Source organism: Notothenia rossii (genome assembly GCF_949606895.1).
Source record: "Notothenia rossii genome assembly, chromosome: 5".
Classification (NCBI taxonomy): domain Eukaryota; kingdom Metazoa; phylum Chordata; class Actinopteri; order Perciformes; family Nototheniidae; genus Notothenia; species Notothenia rossii.
In genome coordinates this window covers 51,775,791-51,801,849 of record NC_136903.1, presented here as the reverse complement: position 1 = coordinate 51,801,849, position 26,059 = coordinate 51,775,791, and the positions used below count along the sequence as shown (strand labels likewise).

General features: G+C 39.2%; 1 protein-coding gene across 2 annotated transcripts; it reads left to right on the top strand.

Annotated features, from left to right (window-relative positions):
• The first annotated feature begins 51 nt into the window (after positions 1-51).
• LOC307038735 (uncharacterized protein) lies at positions 52-13,388 on the top strand. 2 transcript variants are annotated; one of them, XM_079680386.1, is made up of 9 exons: positions 52-9,892; positions 10,465-10,599; positions 10,813-10,947; positions 11,315-11,383; positions 11,488-11,582; positions 11,870-11,996; positions 12,492-12,609; positions 12,712-12,788; positions 13,229-13,388. In XM_079680386.1, the coding sequence occupies exons 1-9, from the start codon at positions 9,431-9,433 to the stop codon at positions 13,337-13,339; spliced, it is 1,329 nt and encodes a 442-aa protein (XP_079536512.1). In that variant the 5' UTR covers positions 52-9,430; the 3' UTR covers positions 13,340-13,388. The 2 variants fall into 2 exon arrangements, with proteins under 2 accessions (XP_079536512.1, XP_079536513.1); XM_079680387.1 differs by lacking the exon at positions 11,315-11,383.
• The last annotated feature ends 12,671 nt before the right edge of the window (positions 13,389-26,059 follow it).

The following is a 26,059-nucleotide window of genomic DNA, read 5'->3' as shown; positions in this document are numbered from 1 at the left end:
GAGCCCATGCTGGGCAAAGCTGATACCAACTGCACAGGCTTAGTCTGTCACTTTATTTGACTAAATGTGTTTACTTATACATGTAATAGTTGTACACCTTCTGTCCATATGTGCGTTTAATTTACAACATTTGATTAACTTTTGGTTTACATTTCACTAAATTGTATTTGCACTCCTTTTGTCCATTATTCTTACTGAAAATGTTAGATTACACATTCACATCTGACTGAGGATTGGCCCTATTTATTTGTGACGTTGCAAACTCTGCGGTACAAGGCACAAGTGATGTGAAGCTCATAAAGCGAGGCAAATAGAAATAATCAGCTGATGGAGTGTAGATGTGGAAATAGGTGCATCCGTGGATGCTCCCCCGGGAAGATTCTTTTTAAAATTTTAAAGTAAAATGCTTCAATCTGGTGCACTTTGAGCGCCCAATTACTAGAGACTGATCTGGGGGTACAACTCTAAACACCCATACTGTATGAAAAAGATTGGTTTGCATTTTATTAATCAAATAAGTATGTGAACATAACCAATAACCAATAACAACAACCAATAACAAATAAATGTAGGCACTGTATAAACTTGTTTTATTTTTGTGGTTCATTTATATCTTAGTTAACATTTATTTATTTATGCATAATTGTAAACCTCTCCAGTTTTAAACAATATTTTTGTTTTACTGTAGTATACATTTGAATGATTTCAAACCTGTTTTTATTTATCCTAATAGTTATAAAGGTGTGCCTTGGAAATATTTGTTTAAATACAGTAAATCAAAACGTTTGAGACCCACTGAGACAACAGGTGCATTCACACCTAATAGTCCGTTTTCTGCTGCGCAGCCAGATCAAAGTTTGTTAAATTGTTTTATTTTTCAGAAGGTTCGGTTTGCGTTCACACGGGCAAAACTTTAAAACTTTAAACTTTAAACACAAGTCATGTTCTCGGAAATGCTGTTTAACCATTGGTCAGGCATTAAGGGGGTAAAAACGCAAATCCCGTCAATTTCTACCGGAGCCTCCTCCATGGAGCATCGGCACTTCCGGCAGGTTATTCTCATGCTGCTGTTAATCTGGAGATCAACAAACACTAGCGGCCCGCGCATATGATTATATAATCAGAAAACGTCCGTTAAAAAACATTATAACACATACAATGAGAGACGTTCTGCAGTAAGGAGGGGCGTTTTACCGACGACAGGTGTTCTTACTTCTATGTAGTTGACGGAGAATTTTTACTTTACACGAAACTGTTCAACACTTCATTCTGCTTCACTCTTTAACTAAACAACCGCGGATGTCTTGAAAGAATCTTTCGCTAAATATTTTGAAGATATCCGCGTTTTTGTGACACGTAAATACTACGCTTCTTATGTTTTGGTGCGGACTGCGTTCACACCAGCAATGAACCGCTCCAGAGTTTGCAAGCAAGCGCTCCGAGACCACCTATTTTAGCGGACCAGAATCCGGTTGTTTAGTTCACTTAAGAGGTCTCGGACTGTGTTCACACCGACCAAAATGAACCGCACCAAGCGGTTAAACGCACCAGGGTTCAATTCAACCGGACTATACAAGGCAGGTGTGAACGCTAAAGTGAACTATCTAAACAAGGGGTGGGCAAACTTTTTGGCTCGGGGGCCACTATGAGTTTTAAAATGTGTCAGACCGGCCAGGCCAGTAGCAGATCGGTGAAAATATATTTAGCTGTCCACTCCTCATTATACACTCGGCACTCATTGTTGACTTTTCTTTTCTTTGGTCCACTCATTGTTACAGATGCAGGTTCAAAGTAGGGCTGGGCGATATGGTCTCTAAATGATATCGCGATATTTACCGACTATATCGCGATATACAATATATATCGCGATATTCTGAAATGTCCTCTAAAACACATACATTTTTTTTATTTAACCCTTTGATGTTTACAGTCACGCCAGTATGATGCTTCTAGTAGTCCCTGCAAGTAATGTCTGCATTAAAAAAATCGACTAATAATGAAGAAAATTAACACATTTGTTGCAATAGAAATGTATGCACTAACTACATTACTACTTGTACTACAACATTTTAATCATCAGTTCTTCCTCATTTTCCTCAATTGTTCATATTTGGTTTATTAAAATAATGATATTGTGGTCATTGTTCAAAAATGTCTGCTATTATTATGAATAGTATTATTATTATTAGTATAATGCGCTTTCTGTCTTCCTGTCATTATCAGGAGTTAGACATGTAATGGCTATGTATTAGATTAGATTAGAAGCTTCATTCTCCTAAACTGCTGGGACATTTCCCTATAGCCAATACCTTTTATATTGTCTACTCTCAGTGATGCAAACACAGGTATGGAGAAAAAAGAGATAACTATTGGAAGCAGAAAAAAAACAGCGTAATATACCATCTGACAATGACAGATTTTTCTTTTTGGATATCCCCTTTCAAACTCTATTCTTGTTATTTTTAACAACTTTTTTTTGTTACTGTCATAAAGTATTTTATACCTGTTAATAATTGAGTCTCTAATGTCTCATTAATAACTATAAGGACCATATCAAGGTGTGCCTTAACCTCACTGAGCTGATGTTATATGAGCCTCTCAGGAGAGAGCTCTCTTACACCTGGTTGTAGAAAAGCTCTTTAAATTCGTTAGCATAGCTAGCTAACCAGATGCTAATAACAACAGATCGCCACTGTGCTTACAACTAAAGACACAGCCTCGCAAACACTGCGGCATGTGTACGGCTCCTTATGGGTACTGCAATATTTGAAGATCTGGAGCAGCGTTCCGATGCTCTCCGTTACACCTTCCAGACGAGACATAACCACGTGAAGACCTATGGTGAAGACACGTTACGCTCGTGTTGTGTTCAATGAACCTGTCCTTGGCCAGGAAAAACAGGCACTCGCTTGTTTAATTATTTTGCGATCTAGATTTCTTCTTCTTTTTTGAAGTGAGAAGTTGTCCGTCCGTCAGTCGGACAACACGAATTACACAAGTCACCCAAATCAGCGTTAAGAAAGCGGGAGGCGCCGAAAAGCGACTAATTTGCATCACTTTACTCTTACCGCGGTGAATTTAGTTTTAGGTTGGATATTCGACGGACATTCGCGGACCCGCCAGCAGCGTCAGTTTCCCGGACCCGCCAGCAGCGTCAGTTTAACGGGGAGATCTTCTCCGCGAAACGAGGCTTTCACTTAGGGACCATCAACAAATGACATTTACAATTACACAAGAAAAATGTTCTTTTTAATAAATCGACAGCTTCTCGATCGTGTGAATGTGAAGCAAATTCACCCTAGTGCATACATTTATTGAACAAACCTCTTTTTATTGCATTTTAATACTTTAAATAGGTTTTATTAATATTTTTGATGGAAACATTTGCTTATTTCTTCAATAACTTCCAGGTCATGTGACCGATTCACTCAAAATCAGTGCTGGGTCAAAGAACTACACTGGTTGCATAGGACACACCTCTTTTTATTGCATTTTAATTGTCTAAATATTTTTATATTAATATTTTGATGGAAACATTTGCTTATTTCTTCAATACCTTCCAGGTCATGTGAACTAATCACTCAAAATCAATGCTGGGTCAAAGAACTACACTGGCCGCATAGGACACACACCTTTTTATTGCATTTTAACACTCTAAATATTTTTTATTAATATTTTGATGGAAAAATGAGCTTATTTCTTCAATACCTTCCAGGTCATGTGACCGATTCACTCAAAATCAGTGCTGGGTCAAAGAACTACACTGGCTGCATAGGACACACCTTTTTTTATTGCATTTTAACACTCTAAATATGTTTATATTAATATTTTAATGGAAAAATTAGCTTATTTCTTCAATACCTTCCAGGTCATGTAACCTAATCACTCAAAAATAAATGTGGGGTCAAAGAACTACACTGGCTGCATAGGACACACCTCTTTTTATTGCATTTTAACCCTCTAAATATTTTATATTAATTTTTTGATGGAAAAATTTGCTTATTTCTTCAATACCTTCCTGGTCATGTGACCGATTCACTGAAAATCAATGTTGGGTCAAAGAACTACACTGGCTGCATCGAGCACACCTCTTTTTATTGCATTTTAATACTTTAAATATTTTTATATTAATAATTTGATGGAAAAATTAGCTTATTGCTTCAATGGAGGATCCTGTGACCTAAGATGTTCATCGTCATAACCACACTGTAGCTATGTTCGTATGACAAATAAAAACCTTGAACCTTGATTGATGAATTAAAGTTCTACTTGTTGTTTTGCCCGCTGACCGGCTGGTCCTGTTGCACGTCTTTTTTTTGTAACTAGCTGATGCTCAATCTAATCGTGTTCTTCAAAGTCACTGTCGGACTCAGAATTCTCAGAAATGTGACCCACACATTCTGATACACCTTCCTCTTCCTCTACATCATCGTCAAATGGTTCTCTCTTTTCCAAAATCATTTGCAAGGCCCTCTGAGCAGAGCATAATTTGGCCATCTTGATCAGTTGTGATAAGACACACACACACACACACACACACACACACACACACACACACACACACACACACACACACACACACACACACACACACACACACACACACACACACACACACACACACACACACACACACACACACACACACACACACACACACACACACACACACACACAATTTCCACATTCGTGTTAGCCCCGAACCTCCTGTTTGTAATATAAATGTGTAGTACAGTGGGTGGTCATTTTAAATGTGTTCTGATATAAGTTCTTCACAGAAAATTAGCCAACGCCATTGAGTGTGAGGTTGAACAAATAATGTATCATATCATTTTTGTTGATTTATTTATATAGATTTTTTGATTAGATCATAGATACGTCCATGAGTTAAGACCATGGTTAAGACATGATATGATGATTCACACTCATGTACAGGTGGCGGTATGCACCTTTAAAGTTGTTTGCAATACGCCAAACATCGAGAGAAGAAGAAGAAGAACACGAAGAAGACATTTTAGAAACCAGATCACATTGTTTGATCTAAAAATGGTGCGCTTCAAAAAAGGCAAGACAAAGAAAGCTTTAGACCTGTGGCAACAAGCAGGAGGTAGAGATTTCAACACCAGGTCTTTAATTTCTCATGGTTTTAGTGAAGTTAATGTTACAACTGAGCAGTGATCCTCAGTTACACTTACAGTGTTTAAAGGTAATAAGAAAGAGCATCTTAAGTGGTTGAGGGTCATCTGGGGTGAAGACCGACGTGGAGTCCGGACTGAGGTGATTCAAGCAGGTACTGTTAAAAAATTATTTTGATGAGCCCCAGAGCAGAGTCCCGCCTCGGATACCCGGCGGATAACCCGCAAAATAGTAGTGTAACGGGCAGACCCGGCGGCAGACATACGTCTCTGGGCGGGCATTTGATTTGCCAGGGCGGGCCCACCCCGAAACTTACATTTCCCGGGAAATCTGAATTGTCAACGGGGGTGGGGACTTGGGCAAGCACGCAGGCAAACTTGAGGAGCGTACACAGGGTGGAGTGAGGTTGAGCGATAAAGAGAAAGGGAGAGAGAGAGAGAGAGATTGAGCGAGGGGCAGATAGCGTGTGCAGCGGTCTGTTTGCGCACAGAACCGGAGTTTGTGAGAGAGCCGGCTTGAGAGCCAATTTCTCTGAGTTGCCATATTCCTTTCATGAACCACTTCCTGATATCCATTGTTGCAGATAAATATAAATGATAATAGACAAACTAACCTAGCAAGAGTATACTGTCAGGCTGCTGTGCCGCATCTCACTCAAACACCCACATGACTCAAACCAGCGAAAAACCAGTCTCGCGCGCAGCCTTTCATTCAGAATTTCATTCAGAATTTCATAGCAAAATAAAAAAAATGATATTAAACTCATCTTTCAACATAGTTTAAAACAAAAATAAATATTAGGACAGAGCCCTACAAATAACAACCATAAACATAATAATAAAACAATTACAATGTTGTATTCAACCCTGATTAAAACTGCGGGCCCAAATCCTGGATGGGCGGGCCCGGCCCCATGGGGCTCGCCCATGACGCCGGGTCTGGTAACGGGCAAAACATACACGTAGGCCCATATCCAGGGGTGCACATAACTGGTACGCAGGTACGCATGCGCGGAAACAATCTGAATTGCGTACCGTCACTTGTGTCACAAAGCGCATTTGCGTACCGAGGTACTTGTGAAGCTTTTCCAGAAGGCGGTTCGATCACCGGACGACAGAGTCGGTCTCCGTGTGCACAGACGGGGCTGCTGTTAACGTCGGTCTGTACAACGGAATTGTGCCAAAAACTACGCCAACCGGCTGCGGAGGGAGACTCACTGGAGAACTGCGCTAAAACAGCTGATCACAACGTTCACGCTCTGTGGTCACGAAGTACTCCACTAGCCCCCCCAAAAATTCACAACGGGTCGGGTCGTGGGTCTTATATCAACAAGTCGGGTCCAGATTTGACTTGAAGATAATTGCGTGTAACGGGTCGGTTCGCAGTTGCTACTGAGCTGCGAGGGTTCGGGTGGTTGCAGATTTGCAAAACTGGACCCATGCAGGACTCTGCCCCAGAGGCTTTTAAGTTGAAGCTTAACCCTTGTGAATCCCTTTTTAAAAACATTACTCTGAAAACACTAACGACAAAAATGTCTGCATCTAAAAATACTGTAATAAAGATATTATAGGCTATGTTAATAATGTTGTTCCACTTTCAAACACTTACATTTTTTAACCCAATTCAGTGCTGATCATAACTATCAAATGTTCATTCACTTTTATTTTTTTCGCTAGGGATTTGAAAGTCACTATTTTGATTACACATTATTAAGAACATGTTTCCAAAACACTAACATCTTTACCAAATGCCGTGTCATATTCTTAACACAATCAGAATGCTCGCAAAATTAAACAGTAGCCTGGATAATACATTTCATTAGGGAGGCATAAGGGTTAATGTTCTTATTTAATTAAATACTACAGCCATCACAGTAGGATGTTAACATAATTTACTGTAATTGACCCAAGGATGGCAGATTGCTTAAAGTTGCATTGTAGTCTTGCAATAAGAGATACAGTAGTTAAATGAGATTTTTTACTTTTGTAATGTTTGTATTTAGGAAAATATGTCAGTGAAAGAGGGAGAGATGGACAGCACAGTATCAAGAAACAGTCTTACAGCGCACCTACGGGTGAGGAAGACGAGGACACAAGTCAGGATGACAGGGAAATAAGTAACGCACAGCCACAGTCTGAGATAGACACAGAAGAGTCAGACCAACAAAGTACAGAGACAGCCACCAAAATGACAACAACAATGAACAGAAAGGGACAAACAGGCAAGGACAAGAAAGGGCCAGAGAAGGATAAAAAAAGAAAAAGAAACAAACGAAAAACAGGGACAGAGCCTGTGGGGAAAGATGAAGATAAGAACGATGAAGAAAAACAGTCTTACAGCGCACCTACAGGTGAGAAAGACGAGGACACAAGTCAGGATGACAGGGAAATAAGTAACGCACAGCCGCAGTCTGAGATAGACACAGAAGAGTCAGACCAACAAAGTACAGAGACAGCCACCAAAATGACAACAACAATGAACAGAAAGGGACAAACAGGCAAGGACAAGAAAGGGCCAGAAAAGGATAAAAATAGAAAAAGAAACAAACGAAAAACAGGGACAGAGCCTGTGGGGAAAGATGAAGATAAGAAAGATGAAGAAAAACAGTCTTACAGCGCACCTACAGGTGAAAAAGACAAGGACACAAGTCAGGATGACAGGGAAATAAGTAACGCACAGCCACAGTCTGAGATAGACACAGAAGAGTCAGACCAACAAAGTACAGAGACAGCCACCAAAATGACAACAAAAATGAACAGAAAGTGCAAAGCAGGGCCAAAAAAGTTAAAAATTGCCATGACAAGAAAACAATGGAACAAAATTAAACCTAAACATTGCAAAAAAAAACTCCGTCCCCCCTGGACTGATACATTTTATCAGGAATTTTTGAAAAATAATCCATGCTGCACACTTGCTTTCAAATACCAGCATGTTAAGACAAATGATAGCCGTAAAAAGAATTCGCCATTTTTCTGTGCCTCTGCAAAATGCACATTTAATGGATGCAACGCTGTCTACAGTTTCTCAAAAAAGAACAGGCCAAAATCAACGGATAAAAAAATATTTTTTAAAGTCATGCGCATTGGTGAAGTTATACACCATAAAAATCAAAGGCGATTTAGACCAGCAAAATACACGAGAAGAGGAACAATTTCCAAAGCCTTAACCAGTGGTGTCAGCAATTATTATTACACTATGTTGAGACAGACACCAGTAGAGGAAATAATGGCTGGTAACATAAGCAGAAGCCTCACAAAAGACGTATTAAAGAAAATATCCTCTGAAGTGAAGAAAAGTGCAAGGCTCCACGATGACATGATGCTTGAACTCATGTTGACTCAAAAAATAATCAAAGAGAGCAGCAGTCATGCATCATCAAAAGGCTATCTTCAGCACCTACAAATTGATCAGTTTGCTGTGCATTTATACACAGATGCTGGAATAAAGATATTGACTGAGCACTTGAAAAAGCCAACACCTACGGCCCTCTACCTTGATGCCACAGGCAGCGTGATACAGAAAATTCCTGATCAAAATAAGCGGGTCTTGTATTATGCTTTGGTTTTGCCCGGAATGGGTAAGGATAAGCCTCCCTTGCCTGTCACAGAACTGATCACCAATAGCCATTCCATTCCATCTATTTCCCATTGGCTCATGGAATTTAAGAGAAAGTTGTCTTACACAACAAAAAGAAAGATAGCACAGGTTGAGACAGATTATAGTTGGGCTCTGATAAACAGTGTGCTTCTGTCTTTTAACAGGGAAAATATGTCAGTGTACCTTGACAGAGCATTTGAGATAGTGTCTGGACAAACTGAACTGATTCCTAACTTCACTGTGCTGCATCTGTGCTCTGCTCATATCATGAAGGCTGTGTCACAAGCATTTGGAAAAAAAACTGTAGACAGAGGCACACAGGAATATGCAACATTCTGTTTCGCGTACATCCTGAACTGCACAAGTATGCAGGAAGCCCTTGATGTTTTTTATCATATGTGTGTGCTTTTTGATGCAGAGGAGTACACTAATTTGGTGAAACAGAGCAAAATGTACCTCGACAAGTGCATTTTGCAAACTCGGGACGTGAAACTGGAGGAAAGTGGACATGTAATGGGAGAGGAGGAAAGCAAAATGGAAAAAAATGCTCATAACATTTTTGGAAAGTCCCCTTTTACACAAGCTTTTCAAGTCAGACGGGACCAAGCAGAGTGTGACATTCTCTTTGACGATGCTGTTCATGTAAAAAACCACTACCTCTGTCCTGGTGCCATTGATGCACTGTTAAAAAAACTACATGGGGATCTTCCCATTGTGGAGTGGTTTGTTGCTTGGGGATCTGTCGCGACATAGAAAAGGTACCTCTAAAAAAGATGGAAGTCATAAAACCAGGGATACCAACTGCCATGTTGAGCTCTGGTTTGGGTTGGTCAAACACTCCATCCTTTTAAAAAAAAAGTACCTGAGACCAGCTGAGTTTGTCTCCAAAATGTATGCCTCAATACAAGGAAGATATATAGAGCACATTGAGCAACACAATCTGCCAATGCATATTCTGGACAAAAACTTTGGACATCCTAGCAGGCCAGATGATGACCACGAGGAACAGTGGAACAAGCGGGAAAGTTCTGCTGGTCACACCAAGCCCAAGTCCAAGTACTTCAATCCACCAAAAACACTACCCAACCCCAAGAGCCCACCTGCCACAAAGGTGAAGAAAAGAAAAGTGGACCAACAGGAAAAATATGCAAAGGGAAATGTGAGTTTCTCTAAGACTTACTATGTTCAGAGTGTGTAAATTGTTCTCCAGCATTTTAATTGTAACAATGGAATAAGTAAATATTGTCAGAAAGTAAAGCATGGACTAAATTGGTGAGTGAGGTGAAGGATAAAGGACATGAAGTATTATAACCCAATATGATTAGGTGCATGTTGTAGGGGGAGAATATGAAGATGAAAAATGTAAATACAGCATACAAACTTATAACAGAAACTAGATTTCTAAATCAGACTTTAAACTGCAATTACAGTTTCTGTTCCTGAGCAGCCTGTTTAATGTCATTTAGTGAAAACTCTAAAAGGGACTGAGGTTAAATGCATACACATGGACAGTTTAATTATATTTTGTGTATGTAGCTTTGATGGTGCATATACAAAAACAAGGCCTCCACCCAAACATTCAAGATTGTTAACCCTCTGGTATCATTCAAATGCACTACCCTAATTAGTCATTCGGGACAAAAATGTCCAGAGTGATACCGGAGGGTTAAAAGATTCCTCAAGTGTCCATATTAAACAGAATGCATCTATTTCCCCTCAATCTTGACTTAGTTGACCTGGCTGTGGAAAAAAAAGGACACCGAGGTGGTCGTGGCAGTGCTCCCCTCACAGATGAAAGGACGCATCTTACTTATCCGCCACTGTGAGCTATGCTCACTTCGACCCCACCAGTGGTTGACAGGGGAGGTACGTTACTACATGTTTCAAGTGTCTGAAGTTTCACTCTACACTGTGTCATTTTCTTTATCTAGCATTTAACAATTTCTGCCCAAAAAGTATCTGAAAAAAATGTCTAGATACTTTTGTCAGTCACAAGATTCTCAAAGTTGCAGGGAATGAAAGTTCAGTATAACTGGGAATATGCATTAATTGGCAAATTGTTATGATTTTTTTTGCCAGGTAATTGAAGGCGTGTTTCATGTTGCTGCCGACAAATTCGGCGTTGTGAACAAAATGTACTTGCTAAATCACTACACAGCAGGTGTCATTTTGTTCGGGGACAGAACTCAGCTAACATCTCACAGTTTACCAAAGGTAATGTGTGTGGTCTGTGTATGTTTATGTGTGTGGTGTGTTGTGTTTGTGCATGGTGATACTTTAGGGGGAAGTAGGTGTGGATTTGATATGTGGGCTCACACTCACCCATTAGGTACATGGAGTGAAGCATTGGCTGAGATCTTAAATAGGAAATTAACTGAGATTATTTTACTGTATCCTCTCTGAAACTATAGTCATTAGTTAAATCACCTGATAAATCTACTTACTATTGAATTTCCATACCAACACTTGTTTTAAGCACGACAAATGAATGGCACAAGAACATAATTGTCAGACTAATGTTGTTGTTATTTTTACCTTAGCCTTCAAGTTTGTTTTAATCCTTTATTTGATGGCATTATAGGTGAAATTTGACAACTATGAAGCTGTCCTGTCCTTTGTACTTGTCAAAAACAACCACTGGAAGTTGCTGGTTTGTAATTATTTGTGTTATTGTATTATTTCTGTTAAAGCACAAGACTTACATGGTGAAACCAAAAATCTTTTTTGATGAAAAGTGCTTTTACTTTTTCACAGTACATTCATGCCAAAACCAGCACCGTATTCCTGGTGGATCCAGCTCAAAGCATCGAAGAGCTTGATGACTCCGAACATGCTGCCAAAAGAATACAGTAAATCAAAATTCAATAGATATTTGAAAATTCAAGGAAAAACTATATTTAAACGTAAAAAATGTGTCACATTTAGTTACATTCATACTCACAGACAGCATTGAAAGCATTTTAAACAGTCTGATACAGTCTGTGTTCAGACAGTGATATCTATAGCTGACCTGTGGCTGCCCCTTATACAAATAAATGGTCATATGGTGAATACAAACAGTATGAATTTCTGTTACATTATCTTTAGGAGCCACATAATTAGAAATGTAAAGTGTGTTGACATTATCCTTTCTCAGGGAGTACTTCAGGATGAGGAGGACACACCACAGCATAACAGACTGGGTGGATGTTAAGTGGAAGGGAGGCGTTATGGGTCACCCACTTCAAAAGGATGGATGTAGCTGTGGTGTCGTTGTTGTGAAGGTGAGCTGAAGAGATTCTGTTTTCATCCAGTTAACAAGCAGAGTTTTTAATGTGAAAGACAGTTTAATGCAAGGACGGATTTAAAAAAGCTGTCAAAAGTAGTGGTTGACCGATAAAGGTTTTTTAAAGGCCGATGCTGATCCCCATAATATTTAGCAGGCAGGTTGGCCAATGGACAATATATAGTATAATGCCGATATCATGTTGTTGTTTATTGTATTTTTCACAACTGACAACAATTGGATTATGACACAACATTGTTGAACTTAAATTAGTATTCACTTGAACACAGAAAGTTTAATTGACAAAACTTTGCTTCTGAATATCTCAAAATTCCAATAATAGGACCGGTCTATATCAATAATCAAAGGTTTTGGGAGGCATTCTAGTCAAGGGTGGATGTTTTCTATAATGTGTCTCATGTTTTTGTCTGTATCTGTATTACTATACAATAAAGAAGAAAAACCCTCCATAACATAAGTGTTGTTTGTTTAGATGGCAAAGGCAGTCATGGAATCCTTCCCTCTGATCCCGAATGTGAATTTTGAGTGTTCAAAGAAGTACATGACACAGGAGAGGAGAGAACTGGCTCTCGAAATCCTTGAGGCATCAGGTAAATAAATATGAATATATGTATATGTATATATGGGTGTCTGTATGTATATATATGTATATATATAGAAGCTGACATACATGTATTGTTATCTTGTTTCAGTCTTTGATGAGCACACTTATTGTGCTATGTGTGCTGCCTTAAGGCCTCCAGGATCTGGATCTCCCATCACAGACTGGGTGAGCTGTTGTGAAGAAAATGTGTAATTGTGATGTCTACATTTATTTATTTATTTAACAGGGACAGTGCACATTAATGAACATTTCTGTAAATATGCCAGAGTTAGCCAAGAGGCTATTTTTCATCTGTAGTCCCTGGACAGATTTTAAAAGTCAATCTAAAACACATTTATTTTTAAACAACTAAATACAATACATTTAAAAAATGCAACACTCACTACTGGAATACTTTAAATCAAAAAATGTAAAAGACAGAACAATAAAACAAAACAAAAAAAAAAAAACAATAGAGCATGTTAAAACACAGGGAGTGGGTTTTAAGGAGTAGATGATTGTGTCAGCTGATTCCTCACTAACACTTGAGTATTAAGACAACTGAATGGTAATCTAAGGTACAAATATATTATAAATACCGTACATTATTTCTTTCACTTCAACAGGTTCAGTGTGATGACTGCGAACGATGGTACCATGCCCAGTGTCTGGCAATGGACAGCAGAGACCTTAAAAAGGCAGAGACAGGATATTGGAAATGTCCTTTGTGCAAGTAATACTTGAAATGTGCTCAATGATGACGATTAGTAAAACATGTGTCCTGTGTAGCCTTGTTTGTATTACTTTCTGATCATTAATCACTGGGTCACATGACAGGGAAGCTATAGAAAAAACCCTGAATTTGTAATAGAAATATTAATATTAAATGGAGGATGTAATATTATCCGATATAAAGAGCTGTTTCTATTGTGTACAGACTAGTATTCAATTAATAAAGTGATTTTGAGTCATTAGTTATTGAAGAAATAAGCTAATTTTCACATAAAATTATTAATATAAAAGTATTTCGTGGGTTAAAATGGAATAAAAAGAGGTGTGTCCTATTCAGCCAGTGTAGTTCTTTGACCCAACATTGATTTTGAGTGAATCGGTCACATGACCTGGAAGGTATTGAAGAAATAAGCTAATTTTTGCATCAAAATATTAATATACAAATCATTTAAGTATTAAAATGCAATAAAAAGAGGTGTGTCCTATTCAGCCAGTGTAGTTCTTTGGCCCAGCATTGATTTTGAGTGATTAGGTCACATGACCTGGAAGGTATTGAAGAAATAAGCTCAATTTCGCATTCAAATATTAATATAAAAATATTTTAAGTATTAAAATGCAATAAAAAGAGGTGTGTCCTATTTAGCCAGTGTAGTTCTTTGACACAACATTGATTTTGAGTGGATCGGTCACATGACCTGGAAGGTATTGAAGAAATAAGCAAATTTTTCCATCAAAAATATTAATATAAAAATATTTAGACTATTAAAATGCAATAAAAAGAGGTGTGTCCTATGCAGCCAGTGTAGTTCTTTGACCCAGCACTGATTTTGAGTGAATCGGTCACATGACCTGGAAGTTATTGAAGAAATAAGCAAATGTTTCCATCAAAAATATTAATAAAACCTATTTAAAGTATTAAAATGCAATAAAAAGAGGTTTGTTCAATAAATGTATGCACTAGGGTGAATTTGCTTCACATTCACACGATCGAGAAGCTGTCGATTTATTAAAAAGAACATTTTTCTTGTGTAATTGTAAATGTAATTTGTTGATGGTCCCTAAGTGAAAGCCTCGTTTCGCGGAGAAGATCTCCCCGTTAAACTGACGCTGTCCGGGAAACTGACGCTGCTGGCGGGTCCGCAAATGTCCGTGAATGTCCGTCGAATATCCAACCTAAAACTAAATTCACCGCGGTAATATTTAGAGGGTTAAATTGGAATAAAAAGAGGTGTGTCCTATTCAGCCGGTGTAGTTCTTTGACCCAACATTGATTTTGAGTGAATCGGTCACATGACCTGGAAGGTATTGCAGAAATAAGCTCATTTTCTATCAAAATATTAATATAAAATATTTGCAGGGTTAAAATGCAATAAAAAGAGGTGTGTCCTATTTAGCCAGTGTAGTTCTTTGACCCAACATTGATTTTGAGTGAATCGGTCCCATGACCAGGAAGGTATTGAAGAAATAAGCTAATTTTTCCATCAAAATATTAATATAAAATATTTAGAAGGTTAAAATGGAATAAAAAGAGGTGTGTCCTATTCAGCCAGTGTAGTTCTTTGACCCAACATTGATTGTGAGTGAATCGGTCACATGACCTGGAAGGTATTGAAGAAATAAGCTAATTTTTGCATCAAAGTATTAATATACAAATTATTTTAGTATTAAAATGCAATAAAAAGAGGTGTGTCCTATTCAGCCAGTGTAGTTCTTTGGCCCAGCATTGATTTTGAGTGATTAGGTCACATGACCTGGAAGGTATTGAAGAAATAAGCTCAATTTCACATTCAAATATTAATATAAAAATATTTTAAGTATTAAAATGCAATAAAAAGAGGTGTGTCCTATTTAGCCAGTGTAGTTCTTTGACACAACATTGATTTTGAGTGGATCGGTCACATGACCAGGAAGGTATTGAAGAAATAAGCTATTTTTTCCATCAAAATATTAATATAAAATATTTAGAGGGTTAAAATTGAATAAAAAGAGGTGTGTCCTATTCAGCCGGTGTAGTTCTTTGACCCAACATTGATTTTGAGTGAATCTGTCATATGACCTGGAAGGTATTGAAGAAATAAGCTCATTTTTGCATCAAAATATGAATATACAAATTATTTAAGTATTAAAATACAATAAAAAGAGGTGTGTCCTATTCAGCCAGTGTAGTTCTTTGACACAACATTGATTTTGATTGAATCGGTCACATGACCTGGAAGGTATCGCAGAAATAAGCTCATTTTCCATCAAAATATTAATATAAAATATTTGCAGGGTTAAAATGCAATAAAAAGAGGTGTGTCCTATTTAGCCAGTGTAGTTCTTTGACCCAACATTGATTTTGAGTGAATCGGTCCCATGACCAGGAAGGTATTGAAGAAATAAGCTAATTTTTCCATCAAAATATTAATATAAAAATATTTAGAAGGTTAAAATGGAATAAAAAGAGGTGTGTCCTATTCAGCCAGTGTAGTTCTTTGGCCCAGCATTGATTTTGAGTGATTAGGTCACATGACCTGGAAGGTATTGAAGAAATAAGCTCAATTTCGCATTCAAATATTAATATAAAAATATTTTAAGTATTAAAATGCAATAAAAAGAGGTGTGTCCTATTTAGCCAGTGTAGTTCTTTGACACAACATTGATTTTGAGTGGATCGGTCACATGACCAGGAAGGTATTGAAGAAATAAGCTCATTTTTCCATCAAAATATTAATATAAAATATTTAGAGCGTTAAAATGGAATAAAAAGAGGTGTGTCCTATTCAGCCGGTGTAGTTCTTTGACCCAACATTGATTTTGAGTGAATTGGTCACATGACCTGGAAGGTATTGAAGAAATAAGCTCATTTTCGCATTAAAATATTAATATAAAAATATTTTAAGTATTAAAATGCAATAAAAAGAGGTGTGTCTTATTTAGCCAATGTAGTTCTTTGACCCAACATTGATTTTGAGTGATTAGGTCACATGACCTGGAAGTTATTGAAGAAATAAGCCAATGTTTCCATCAAAACTATTAATAAAACTTATTTAAAGTATTAAAATGTGTGTTCAATAACTGTATGCTCTGGAGTGAATTTGCTTCATATTCGCATCATGATCGAGAAGCTGTCGATTTATTAAAAAGAACATTTTTCTTGTGTAATTGTAAAAGTCATTTGTTGATGGTCCCTAAATGAAAGCCTCGTTTCGCGGAGAAGATCTTCCCGTTAAACTGACGCTGCTGGCGGGTCCGGGAAACTGACGATGCTGGCGGGTCCGGGAAACTGACGCTGCTGGCGGGTCCGGGAAACTGACGCTGCTGGCGGTTCCGCGAATGTCCGTCGAATATCCAACCTAAAACCAAATTCACCGCGGTTGTACTCTTCACTTACTTGTCAGCATAGGTCGGCATTGATGTACAGAGCCGACAGAAGACCTTGTTTATATTGGCATCATATTGAGAGGTGCAGTGACGCGTCCTAAAACCAGGAAGTAAGCTGCTGGTTCCCTCGACAAAAAAGCAATGGGATTTCTCCATAGGGTTTTGGAAAATAGCTGGAAATAAGGTCTGTGGAAAACAAACCTGTTTGATAAATGCACATTTTGGCCGCGGCGGGAAATTGATTTGACAACATAATACTCGATGTTCACGATGTGGTCATTTACGACATCGCATGTAGTGCAATCCACGATGTATCGTGTAAACTCGATATATCGCCCAGCCCTAGTTCAAAGGTGAATTAGGTTCAAAGGTGAATTATTGCGTCAATGTTTGCGTCATGACGTAACCGTTTACGTGCCTTCTTATGATCCACACAGCGTTTTACGTCGCTGATTTTCTCCGCAACACCGCTCACAACAACATCAATAGAGGACTGCGTCTGGTAGTTTTTTATTTTACGAAGCCAGATTAAATTAACTACTTCTCCAACCTTATACCTTTCTCCAGAGTGCCGTGGTGCATTGTTTATTAATGTGGTTATGCTGCATTACTGCCCGCTGCAATGCTGCTCGTCTTCCGGAGTTTATTCTCCCGTTAACTCGCGGCAGCGGCCGCTGTAAAGTTTTCATTGTCTGACTGTCACACAAGCAGCTGATAAATATACCCCATCCCCATAAGTGAATGTGTTTTAGTCTGAAAGCTGTTTGGCATCACAACGCTGTTATGAAAGTTTCTAGAGTTGATGTTAGCATAGCAACCGAGGCTAATCAGACTACCTTGACTATTTGTTGCAATCATATTGTGGCATAAGACGTTTTCTACACGCATATTTTACCGGCGTAGTTTTCGTTATGATTTTACTTGTGATGGCCACATGTAACCCACATATTGATTCCATCCGATGGCTGCAATAATACAAAACAACAGGAAAACGTCTGCCTCTTCACAATGGTCATTAACAGTGAACGGATGGTTATTAAAGTAAGTTCAAATAAACAGAATCACACTAAGCCTGGTTAGTGTTGCCTGACTTTATAAAAGTGTTTTTTATAAGTGTGTGGTCGCGTTCTAGTCACTTTGCTCAGCGCTACTGCTTCTTACAACTTGTATTCACCGTACTCGCCGTTAACTGTTATTGCTCAGGTTAATCTCGACCCCCTCCAATGTAAGCGTGACTTATTTGTTTCTCTGATCTTGATTTATTAAACTTAAAAAACGGGATGATTTTCATTTTCTACTCCTCAAAACAGAAAATAAAATCACAAAAACTACCGTTTTTTCATATTCTCAAGCTGCTACCAGAAGTTACCTTACAAAATAAGAGCGCAGACGAAACTCACGGAAGTGATTCCAAAACAAAAGCACTCGTAGGCTATGCTAAAATCACACTTTGAATCACTACAGTATCCTGTTGAAGGAACTGTGGTTATTATAAACAAGGGGAATTTAGCAATCACATTGAAAACGGCCAAGACACACTTTGAGCCCAGAAAATGAATGTTATTAAGGGCTGTAAATATAATAGGCCTATTTCTAAAATGGACAACATTGTTAGGGGATTTCAACTGATTCTGCACTGCGGTCAACTCAGCCGTCTGGGTGACCAGATGTCCTGCTTTGTGCGGTATTGCACAGCATTTTCACGACTTTTGGTGCGTCCCGCAAATTGAGACGATGTCCCGAATATTTCATTTTGATTGGCTAAAACGCCTTTCTAAAATCTGATTTATGTCGTGAATCTGATGCAGAGAAAGGCCGGCTCGGTTCGCTGACGGCCGGCCACATTGTCCCACACAAACATACTCTAAAGCAGAAGTGGCTTGATTTTATTCTCAGAACAAAATCAAGCCACTTCTGCTAAGTTTGATGAGGGAATTCTTTTTTATTGCCATTAGTTCTTCATGAGATTGATCCTGTTGGACTCAGTAGGCCTACTACTGAAACTACCCCCATAAGTACTATGAAGTACTTACTGTGTACTTTTCCTGTAATCCTCTGTCAATGTCCCCTCCCGAGTACAAGAATGCATGTTTTTCTTTTAATAAGCGTTAGAAAACATTTCTTCCTGAGACTGATATTGTTGGACAGAGTATTTTAAGAGGATGGTAGACATGATATCAGCAATACTTCCAGTCAGTACTCCGGCAGCAGCATTTTTACACCTTGGAAAGTCTTTAGAGTCTGGCCTGGATAGCTGGTCACAAATATCTTTCAGCACACTGACACACTCTGTCACTCTGGTTGCCCTCTTGTGATGCTGCTGTCTTTTTATATATAACTATTTCTCAGCCGCTAATTCGTTCCTCGCAGAGTCTTCTACAAGCAACCATAAAACGCCCTTTATCTAGAGAGCCATTGAAGCCCATGAAGAATGTATCCTTCCAATATTTTTTCATCTGCTGTATTAATAAAGCTACCACGTGTTTTTAATTGTGTCTTAATTTGCAGTATTTTATTTTAAAAGTGTTCAGAAAGACTGCATCAAATATGCTATATTGTAGTGCCGGTAAGAAGGAGTCAGAGGCGGAGTATTTAAGATGGATTTCCACTCTTTATTTTCCATCAAGCAATAGTGATATCAGACATGTACTCAGTGATGAGAGTCAAGTTAGAGTGCGTTGCTAGCTCTAGCTTGGCAACCTATATCTCCGGTGTTACACTAAACAAGGTCCGTGTAGGAACTGTGACCCAAAAGTGAATTATGGTTAACTAGAGTCACCACAATATATCTATATAATATCAATATCAATCAATCAATCAATCAATGTTTATTTATATAGCCCAATATCACAAATGTTACATTTGTCTCAGTGGACTTCACCGTTTGTACAGAATATCAGTATGACAATACGACACCCTCTGTCCTTAGACCCTCACATCGTACAAGGAAAAACTTCCAGAGAAAACCCACAGTTTAAAGGGAAAAATGGGAGAAACCTCAGGGAGAGCAACAGAGGAGGGATCCCTCTCCCAGGACGGACAGACGTGCAATAGATGCCGTGTGTAAATTGAAAAGATAATACATTTGCAACATAGGTAGTCCAAATGTTTGGAAATGCATGTGTGTATAATAGGAAGATGAATCCACGAGGATATCCATCCAGGACTTATGATCCAGGACCGCAGCCATGACTCAAGATCCAGGACTCGCGATCCATGACACAGGACCGCAGGATCATCCATGACTCCGGATCCCGGCGTATATAGACACCAAAAAGAAAGAAATTTGGGGAAGCTGGGTTAATCGGAACATGAGAGTACACAGGTATAGACAGAGAGAAGGAAGAAGTAAGATGTCCCCCGACAAACTAAGCCTATATCAGCAAAACTAGGGGCTGAATCTAATCAGCCATAACTATAAGCTTTATCAAAAAGGAAGATCTTAAGCGCACTCTTAAAAACGGATAGGGTGTCTGCCGCCCGAACACAAACTGGAAGCTGATTCCACAAAAGTGGAGCTTGATAAGAAAAGGCTCTGGCTCCCATTGTACTTTTAGAGACTCTAGGAACAACCAACAACCCTGCATTCTTGGAACGCAATGCCCTAGTAGGACAGTAGGGTATAATGAGTTCTTTAAGGTAAGATGGCGCCTGCCCATTAAGGGCTTTGTAGGCGAGAAGAAGAATTTTAAATTCTATCCTGTGTTCTATAGGGAGCCAGTGTAAGGCAGCCAGAACAGGAGTAATGTGGTCCCTTTTCCTAACTCTGGTTAGTACACGAGCTGCAGCATTTTGTATCAACTGAAGCGACTTGACTGACTTCTTTGTACACCCTGATAATAAGAAGTTACAATAATCCAGCCATCATTTTGAGGCAAGATATGCCTGATTTTTGCAATGTTACGTAGATGGAAGTAGGCGGTCCTTGAAATTGATTTTATGTGAGTGTTAAAGGATAAATCCTGATCAAATATAACACCAAGAGTCCTTACAGTCTCACTGGAGGCCAAATTAATGCCATCCATAGTTAGTATATCTTTAGATAATTTGTTTCGTAGATTCTTTGGGCCAAGTACAATAACTTCAGTTTTGGTTGTGTTTAACATCAAAAAATGTAAGGTCATCCACGTTTTTAAGTCCTTGAGGCAGTCTTGTATTTTATTTAGATGATTCATTTCATCAGGCTTGATTGATAAATATAGTTGAGTATCATCCGCATAACAATGAAAGTTTACAGATTGATTCCTTATGATATTGCCTAACGGAAGCATATATAGTGTGAACAAAATAGTTCCAAGCACTGAGCCCTGTGGCACTCCATGGCTAACTTTGGTTTGCATGGAAGATTCATCGTTGACACGTACAAACTGAGAGCGTTCCGATAGATAGGACCTAAACCAGCCTAAAGCAGTTCCCTGTATGCCAACTAAGTGCTCTAGTCTTTGCAATAGGATATCATGGTCGATAGTATCAAATGCAGCACTAAGATCGAGCAAGACAAGAATAGAGACAAGTCCCTTGTCTGAGGCTATTAGAATGTCATTTGTGACTTTAACCAGAGCTGTCTCTGTGCTATGTTGTGTTCTAAAGCCAGACTGAAAATCTTCAAATAAATCATAGTTTTTTAAGTAATCACACAGCTGTTTTGCGACTGCTTTCTCAAGAATTTTTGAGAGGAACGGAATATTAGAAATAGGTCTATAATTGGCTAAATCCTCTGGATCGAGGTTGTGCTTTTTAAGAAGCGGTTTTATCACTGCTACTTTGAATGATTGTGGAACATAGCCTGATAATAAAGACATATTCATAATATTTAATAAAGAAGTGCTAATTAATGGAAAAACTTATTTTAACAGCTTAGTTGGAATCGGGTCTAAGATACACGTTGATGGTTTAGAAGAGAGAATCATTGAATTTAATTGTTCAAGGTTTATGGCTGAAAAGCTATCTAGTGTAATATTAGAACTTACGTTTCCGGGAGCTGTTGATAATACTATACTGGTCAAAGGCAAGAGGTTATTGATTTTGTTTCTAAGAGTAACAATTTTATCGTTAAAAAAGCACATAAAATCATTACTACTGAGTGCTATGGGAATAGAAGGCTCAGTCGAGCTGTGGCTCTCTGTCAGCCTGGCTACAGTGCTGAAAAGAAATCTTGCATTATTCTTATTCTCATCTATTAATGAAGAGTAGTAGGCTGCTCTCGCTTTACGCAGTGCTTTCTTATATTCATTGAGAGTAATATGCCAAATTAAACGAGATTCTTCAAGTTTAGTGGAATGCCATATCCTTTCAAGTTGTCTCGACTTTTGCTTTATTTTGCTGGTTTCGGCATTATGCCATGGAGCTAATCTATGTTGTTTTATTTTCTTCTTTTTCAAAGGAGCAACAGAGTCTAATTTTATTCGCAGCGCATCTATAGCACTATCAACAACATGATCAATTTGGGGTGGTGTACATTTTGTATAAGTTTCCTCCCTTACATTCAGACATGCTATCGAATTAAGTATTGGTGGAATCTCTTCCTTAAATTTGGCTATAGCACTAACAGATAGGTTTCTGCTGCAGGAGCTTTTGGCTCATGCTTTGTAGTCTAGTAACAGTACTTCAAAAGTTACTAAGAAATGGTCGGATAAAGCAAGATCATGCGGTTCAACTAATAGTTGCTCAATTTCAATACCATAAGTCAGAACAAGGTCGAGAGTGTGATTATAGCAGTGGGTTAGTTTATTTACACTCTGACAGAAACCAACAGAATCGAATATAGAGTTAAATGCAACAGTAAGGCTATTTTTATCATCGTCAACATGAATATTAAAGTCACCTACGATAATTACTTTATCTGTTTTAAGTACCAAAGTTGATAAAAACTCAGAGAATTCTGATAAGAATTCTGAATAAGGACCTGGTGCACGGTACACTGTAACAAATAAGATTGGCTGCAAAGTTTTCCAGATCGGATGCGTAAGACTAAAAACGAGGCTTTCAAAGGAGGTATAATTTAATTTTTGTTTAGTATTGATAAGTAAACTTGAGTCAAAGATTGCTGCAACTCCACCTCCTCGGCCCGTGCCTCGGGCAATATGAGTATTGATGTGGCTGGGTGGAGTGGCCTCATTTATGCTGACATATTCTTCATGTCTCAACCAAGTTTCAGTGAGACAGCATATATCAATATTATAATCTGATATTGTTATAATATTGTTATTAACTTCAATCAAAGTCAATTTAAATAGCGGGCAAGACTTCCAAGGGGTAAAAATGCTGCTGCCGGACTACTGACTGGCAGTATTGCTGATATCATGTCTATTATCCTCTTAAAATACTCTGTCCAACAATATCAGTCTCATGAAGAAAGGTGTTTTAACGCTGATTCAAAATAGCAGAGAAACACCCTTTCTTGTTCTCAGGAGGGGACATTGACAGAGGATTACTCAAAAAGTACACAGTAAGTACTTCATAGTACTTGTGGGAGTAGTTTCACTAATAGCCTACTGAGTCCAAAAGGATCGATCTCACGAAGGACTATTGGCAGAAAAAATAATAACAAACTCGAGAGACGGCGGAGTTGAGCGCAGTGCAGAATCGCTGTTAGTTGAAATCTCCAAACAATGTTGTCCATTTTAGACATAGGCCTATGATATTTACAGCCCTTAATAACATTCATTTTCTGTGCTCAATATCTGTCTTGGCTGTTTTCGTTGTGAAAACAAATGGACCGTAGATACACGGATTGACCGTCCTCATCTGCGCTCTTATAGAAGAAAATGAAAATCATCCCGTTTTTCAAGTTTAGTAAATCCATTTTTGACCATGATAAAGAAAAACGCCTTGTATTTCAATTTTGGTTTTGCAATTTGAAAACGAAAATCAAATATCCAGTCGTTTATTGTTTTTGAATATCCATTTGTGAAAAGAAAATCCAATGACCAAAATATACACTGACCATGGAGCCTCTCTTTTTCCTCCCTCTCTTCGGACAGCGTCAGTGTCTGTCTCAAGCAGCAGCTGATCCAGTAATGAGTGACCGGGCCGACAGTAAAAATAAACATATTTATAACTAGTTTAGGTAGTTTGAGAGTTAATTAAAATAGCTAAGGGTGATGATCTGACTTGAAGTGTGTGTTTTGCTCCGTTCACCGCTGCATCACGGCGGGAGGAGCTGCAGGTGAGCAGAGCTGCGTGTCTCCGTCCTGTCAGATTAGACTTCACTGGTGTTTATGTCCATATCGAGAGAAAGATAAATCATCTGAATTCAGTGTGCAGTTTACTTTGACGCGGGGGTGAGCAGCAGAGGTGGGGAGAGGCGGGGCTATTATCAGAAAATGATCGTAGAGGGCGTACACACGGAGCCGTTGGACCCCCCAGAGCGTCGCGTATTCTGTTCTATCCACCTTGGGACCCGTTATCGTTTCCGCAGTTGTTTACTGTCATATTCGGTCGTCCTTGTGTGGCCGAACGGTCTATATGACACTAAACAGTAACGCAAACAACCGTTTTCGTCCTCGTGTGGCCGGGGCCTCAGTCTGACAGGACCGAACTCTCCCTCCACATTATTGTTGAAACAGCTTCTTATATCCGTTAGCGCAGCAGAAGCTAACAACAATCCCCGCCAGGTACTCACACCTGTAAACATTTTCACACGCTAGGATTATAGGAATACTTCAATTCGGTTCGTCATGATCTGTAGATGTGATTTGCCCCCGAGCACCCCTGGGTAAATTACCGTACAGCCAATCACAATGCGTACAATGCGTGACGTCATTGGTAAGAGACGGCCCCCCGAACACATATGGTACCCCGAACACTATGGTACCCACACCGGTACCGGTGCAGCCCCTCGCTCTCTCTCTCTCACTTTGGCTGTGAGCTGCGGGCACCTGATAAGCCAACATCCCCCACTATCATCACTTACAGCGCCCATCGTACAGGGCAAATGGAAAATATAACCTGGGTGAAAAGGGTGTTATCTTTACTTAATTATGAATGTTGTTACGTCAAGGCTGAAAATTCGTTTTTTTTGTATTATATTTGTATTTAATCTTATGGATCCCCTGTCCTCCACCAGGGGGGGCTGCAGCACCCTCAGCACCCCTACTTCCCACGGCCCTGATTAAAACTGTAATCTGAGCCCTCTCATCTGAGCTCCGTTACACACACACACACACACACACACACACACACACACACACACACACACACACACACACACACACACACACACACACCGGAGCGGGACATCCTCCTCAACCTGTCCGCCATAAATGCCTCAGAGGACGGATACCTGAACCGTAGCGTCCAGCTAGCTTAGCCGCTAGCTTAGCGATAAATACACACAGCGTTGTATTCTCCTCCCCCTGTCGGCCCTAAAAGCTTCAGAGGGCGGATACCTGAGCTCCATAGCGTCCCGCTAATGTGAAACACACACACACACAGCGTTAGCGGGACATTCTCCTCCCCCTGTCGGCCCTAAAGGCTTCAGAGGACGGATAGCTGGGCTCCGTAGCGTCCCACTAGCTTAGCCGCTAGCTAAAGGTAAACAAACATAAATGGGTACATAGAATATGAATAAATCGTCACAGATGTTGAGGATATCATTTTTTATTCACTTTGAACTCGGCCAAATGGAGTTTAATGCTTTGGGATTTAAGTTAGGCCACATAGTACGTGCATGACTTTGAAAGTATAACGTGCTAGCCTGCTGTAATACATCGTATAGTCAGGCACACATTCATGAGATTTAACCATGGATTTAACAATGGCCAATTATTTCTTAAATAATATGTAGCCTATTCCCAGAGCATAATTCATGGGGCAACAAGGTGAGGTGTAAAAAGGTGTTTTAATATCATACATTTTACACCAGCAAACTTCTTGTACGGACTTCGGATTAAGTACAAAGACGAATCGTCCGCGAACGTGCAAATCACCAGAAGTCGTTCGCGAACCGGTGAACGAATCAGTGAACGAATCTTTAAAGTGAACTGAATCAAAAGATTCGTGTCCCCGAAGGGATTCGAAATGCCCATCAGTCACTAATTTCCACAGCCCCACCGAAAATATTTTCCACCAGCCGCCACTGCGCACGGACCAATTTCCCCAAATCTGTGGCGGAAAATGTAAGGCGGGGCCTCTCATATGACGCACACTTGCTCGCCTGTTCCACTCTTCGTTTTCCGAATGCCAGGAAGTATTCTTGCCTCGCTTCTGAAGCAAGTGACTCGGAAGACATGTGCTACCAAGCAAGCGTACTCGACATTGAGAAACACCCACAGTTACGGCATTTCCTGTTTCTGCTGGAGAGAGGGGAGTTTGTCCCAAAGCTTGCCGCTGTATTTACTCCCTCCATCTGACAGGAGGGA